This window comes from Vipera berus (genome assembly GCF_964194415.1).
Source record: "Vipera berus genome assembly, chromosome: 7".
NCBI classification, from domain to species: Eukaryota; Metazoa; Chordata; class Lepidosauria; order Squamata; family Viperidae; genus Vipera; species Vipera berus.
This window is the reverse complement of record NC_138209.1, coordinates 46,227,927-46,233,207: the sequence shown is the minus strand read 5'-3', so window position 1 is coordinate 46,233,207 and position 5,281 is coordinate 46,227,927. Positions and strand designations below refer to the sequence as shown.

Genomic DNA, 5,281 nt, shown 5'->3' with positions numbered 1-5,281 from the left:
TAGACAATTGTTGGATTAGACTATTCAAGTATGAAATAATGCCTTTTTGTGTAAAAACGTCAGCAATGTGCGTGTACAAAAGTTCCCTGTGGCAGTTACTTGCTCCTTTTGTGAGCGCTGCGCTTTGGCGTCTCCACTTGGCGCGTTTCACTCCAAGCCTCTTTAAACGCGATTGTTTCTTTCTTTCTCAAGACATTTACCGGATCAAAACATGCTGTTAATTCGATCAGAAAGCTTTACCCTCTCTAACAATACCACAATAATTTTTCCTGAAGTTTGTTAAATTGACCAAAATTAGGCAAATGAATAGGTGCAGGTGACACCGCATAATGCGCTCTCGGAGCAGCTGCGATTCCCTTTTTATTTTGCCCCTCTTTTCTTTCACCCCCATTATTAAAATTTAGGCCCAATGAAACTATTCACACTTTTCAATGGGACATTTTCCTATAGGATAATAGGCTACAAATTGAGCCTCTCCAAAGGCGGGGTGGGGGTGGGCGCAGAGGAGCCAGGGAAACAACAAGATGGAGACATACGCAGCATAGGAAAAAGGACGGTCGTGTGCCAAAGGTTTGAAGGAGCCTCCCTGGGTCTGCTGAGGGGAGGAGAGAAATGTATAAAGCGGGGAGGGGGGTCTTGTGCCACCCTTCAGTCCCCACACCTGCCGGGGTACCCCCGCCACATAAAGCGATAGAAACAAAAAAGCCTCGCTGCCATCTCTCATAAAGATGGACGTGTCACCAAGTCGTGTGAGAAAAGCCTGAGAACAAACGGACCCACTCCGTCTCCAAGGGCTCTTCCTTGAACTGGGCGGAACAGCCTATTAAGGGCTTACTTAATTACTTTAATGACTCTGGACAGGCTTTAAAATGCAGTCGACGCTTGGACAGGGAAGGCAGGCGGCGGGGGTGGGGGAAGAGCGGTGCCTGGGATTTGTAAACAGGCGGTCGTGTGAGAGACCGACCAGGCGTTTGGGAGCTTTGAAGAAGGGCGCTGGTGTTTCACAACCTGTCAGCGCGCCACTGCACGTCCACTTGTTGCTTCTGTAGCCCTGCGCTGCCCATTGCCATGCAAATGCTCTTTGGGGGGGCAATCACGTGTCGTTGAAGGCCACGTGGAGTGACAAAGATCTGTCGTCCTTCCCTCACCCGCCCCTAGTCTCTGGCTGTGAGGGGGGTGGGTGGGAATACCCTGTACATACGCACATTTTAAGAAAACCTTATCTTTAATGCATGTCTTCTACTGCTGTTTTCCCTAATCCTATGGAGCCAGGCAGGCTATGAATTCGCCCCCTCCCTCAGAAATGACCGCTTTATAAATCGCCTCTTGGAAGTGTGGACTCCACAACCCACCTGGGCCACTTGAATAGAGACCTCGGGTGCCTTCGGCTAGCTTTTCCCCGCCGGCTTCTTGCCTCGATGTCTTCAAAACTTAAGGAACGGAAAGTGAGTTGGCGCTTTGGCGCTGCCCCGCGCACTTCAGGCCGAATCCAGTCTTCTTGTCCAGAAGGCCTGGTGCCATTTAACTTCAGCCATTCATTGACTTTGTGACTTTAGAAGAGGGTGGAGTAGGATCGGTGGGTGGGGTGGCACGCAGCACCAGGCAGACAAGCTAATAGTGGAAACACTTAGAGAGGAGACTTTTCACGTTGGGCAGCTCCTGTGAGCCTGGCATGCCACTGGGTGACCCAGATGTTCAGACGGCCTTGTCTTCTCGTCCTGTCGCATTTTCCCTTCCCTTCCCTTTCCCATCAAATGAGACTGGGATCTTATTGAGTTCTAGGTAATTGACTACTGACAAAGGCCCACACCTTCTCTCTTTCTCCAAACTTTCAACAGGGAATGGGGGAGAATTTAATTCTAGAATCCGGATTTCAAAAGACTATTTCAACGGATTTTTTTTTAAAGGGGAAGAGCAGATGGCTACTCAGAAGCATCGAGTATCGTTTAAATGGCCCTATGATAATACAAAAACCGGTGGGATTCTATCCGGTTCGATTATCTTCCCGCTTGTTCGCTGCTCGTGTATCAATCCTGCACCACTAATATGTTTTCCAGAAGATCCCCATTTCGCACAAAGTGATCGAAAAGAGGAGAAGAGACCGGATCAACCGCTGTCTAAACGAACTCGGGAAAACCGTGCCCATGGCTTTGGCCAAACAGGTACACGCGCATTTCCCAGCAAAACAACAACAACAACCCAACTCCCGCGGGCTTGGCGCCTTTCCTGAGAAAAAACGCACCAAGTGACCCGGGTGGCTTTGATTTAGAGGTCCCTTTCTTTGCCTTGAGTGCTTCAACGCGAAACTTTGCAATTCCAAATTCGCAGTGGGAAAGCGGGGCTGAGGCGTGTTAGGGAAGGAACGGAAGGGCTTTTTCGTTGTGTACCAAGGCAAGGTTTTGGGTTGTTTTTTTTCCCTTCTTCTTTTGCACCGGATTGACTTCTCCTAAACTGTTGCTCTTGACTCCTTGCAGAGTTCCGGCAAGCTAGAGAAGGCAGAGATTTTGGAGATGACGGTGCAATACCTGAGGGCCCTTCACTCCGCGGATTTCCCTCGGGGAAGAGAAAAGGGTAGGCGCGCTCTCAGGGGGACGGCGCGTCCGGGAGCTTGGCAGCAAGCAGGCGAGCCGGGCGGCCGACGCAGAAAGAGATGCTGCTGGATTTGGGGGAAAGCTTGTGGAGCACCTATAGGTCGACTTGAGGCTAAGACAGAGCTTCCCGAGGATACTAACTCAGATTCGGTTAATCTCATCTTTCTAATGCCAGAAGATTGTTTCTCTTGCTACAGATTAAATTTGCTACCTTGTTTGGAATGAAATATGCACCTTTTCAGGTCAGGGCCTTGTCTCAAACATTTTGCTGCCCAGTGTGAAGAACTAGATTGCCCTTCCCTTCCCTTCCCTTCCCTTCCCCTGATCACGTGACTTTTAGATGACAGTAACTGGGTTCCAAACCACCACATCTTGGCTTATTTTTACCCTGGTTTAATGACAAGCCACTATAGACCTTTTCATTTGAAATGCTAAGCAGTAAATTAGGTTTTACATTACTTCAGGGTCTTCTTTGAATATGGTCTTAACAGCCCTCCCCCCCCCAATGGTTCTGTGTGGTGGGAGAATCCAGCTGCAGCCCTCCCTGAAAATAGCAAATTCCAGACTTTGGTTGAGCTGCCTCCCTGCAGGCTTTGAGGGGCTCAGCTAAAGAGCAGCTTCATCTTAACCCCTTCCCCAGATCCTAAGCTTCAGCATTTGCTTCTCTTGGGTGACAGGAGAGACATTATCATTATTTTTATTGGAATGATTAAGTATTGTTTTAAGCGTTGGATAAATTAATGGAATGGGGTCAACCCATGAGTTCATGGCAGTTCATTCCAGACTGCTGAGTGCCAGAGACAGAATAACTGTGGGGAAAACATGGCTGTTAAGTTCAGCATGGATGCAAATTAAGCATTGATGGATGCAAAGAGAGTATGTTTGGCTAGATGCACATTGATTGGATCCAGCAATCTGTTAAATATCTAATAACCTACCGGTAGGATAAATAGGTATCTATTCATCCATTTTAAATAAGACTAAAATAAAAGCCTTTTCAGATGAATAATAAAAGTTTTACAGTGATACAAACTTTTAAGGACTATAGCACATTTGCCAATTGGTCAACTTTATGATGTGTTAACTTTCAGTAGATGCATATTTTGTGCACATAAAGCCACATTGGTATGCATTTCAAGTGTGTGTTGTGTGTGTGTAGTATATGACATTGTTGATTGAAGTTATTTTAAATATTGATTAACTCTGTCTTCTTAGTGGTGGTGGTGGGTGTTAAATGTATTAATACACAACTTCCATCTTTCCAGATGGCTTGACTGAAACTGGTAGAAGTTGCTGTTCACACATCTGAAAAGAAACATGCTGGGAAAGTCTGAGACAGTATAAATTTTCTGTTAAGAGAATTTGGAGTAAAGCTTCTTGATTTGATAATCAGTTTTGTGGTTATAACTTCTGACACCACTGGATACTCAATAAATGTCATTTTTTCCATAGATACCTTTATTAATATTTTGTTAACTACCTTGGAGAACTGCCATATTTTGGTACTGTCAGTTTCAGAAATTAGCCTACTAAATTAAAAATAAAAGTGTTTGCTAATTTAGCTGCTACAAATGATAATAATTATACTGAAATATAACTCCCATAAATATAAACCAAAAATCCCCAAAGCCAAGCATACAATCCTATTTCTTTCTTTCTTTTTTTTCTTTTCAGCAGAACTTCTAGCTGAATTTGCCAACTACTTTTATTATGGCTATCATGAATGCATGAAGAATCTAGTTCATTACCTGACTACAGTGGAGAGAATGGAGACCAAAGATACCAAGTATGCTCGGATTCTGGCTTTCTTGCAATCCAAAGCTCACTTCATCACAGAACCTCTCTTTGCTTCCTTGGGGTCTCTTCCAGAGTCAGACTTTTCCTACCAGCTTCCCCCAGCTCCAGACTGCTTGGGTCAAGGCACTAACGATCCTGTTTTCTCACAGGCAGCTGGGCACAGTCACTTCTCCTGGCATGGTTCAACCCGAAATCCTACCATTCCTTACCTTCCCAATACTGCTATGCCCCTCCCTAGTCCAGGACAGCAGCGCAACACTTACTTGCCATCAGTACAGGGGCTGGATCGCCACTACCTCAACCTGATTGGCCATTCCCACCCCAATACATTTAGCCTGCCTCCTGGCCAACATCCATCTGTGTTGTAGCATACATCTGGGATGTCCAGTTTGTTTCCAAAGAGGGCTCCTGTGTCTTTCATGGCTGAATAGAGAACTGGATGGTTTCTTCTGACATGTTATCCCTAAAGGAAAAGAACATCTTTAAGCCCATTAGTTATCTGAAAGAATATATTACCTTGCACCACAATGGCCCTCCCATAATTATAAACAGATATGTAACTAATGGTGGGGAAAGAATAAAGATGAACTGCTGAGGGAAGAAGGTGTGTATGCCTGAGATGTCTTTATTCGTTCTTCTGTTATCCATCTCTTCTAAATATTTGCTCCAATAGTATATTGTTTGCTTTCCAAACAAAGATCAATAAGGTTGCAGAGAGCTGTACTGATTTTAAGAAGGAGAGGGGAGATGTCTGTGCCAAATGAGTATACATTTACCAACCTACTCATGACAATTTTTACACATGAAAGAGGAGCAACTTTAAATGGTAAACTTTAACTGAAATAGAGGTAGTCCTTGACTTACAACCTTTCATTTAGTGACCATTCAAAGTG

General features: G+C 45.0%; 1 protein-coding gene across 1 annotated transcript; it reads left to right on the top strand.

Moving 5' to 3' along the window:
• Nucleotides 1-1,418: 1,418 nt before the first annotated feature.
• On the top strand, nucleotides 1,419-4,756 carry HELT (helt bHLH transcription factor; the record flags this gene model as incomplete). The annotated part of the gene is made up of 4 exons (XM_081333265.1): nucleotides 1,419-1,445; nucleotides 2,058-2,162; nucleotides 2,475-2,571; nucleotides 4,266-4,756. 4 exons carry the CDS (start codon nucleotides 1,419-1,421, stop codon nucleotides 4,754-4,756), a joined length of 720 nt encoding a protein of 239 aa, XP_081189391.1.
• Between the last annotated feature and the right edge of the window lie 525 nt (nucleotides 4,757-5,281).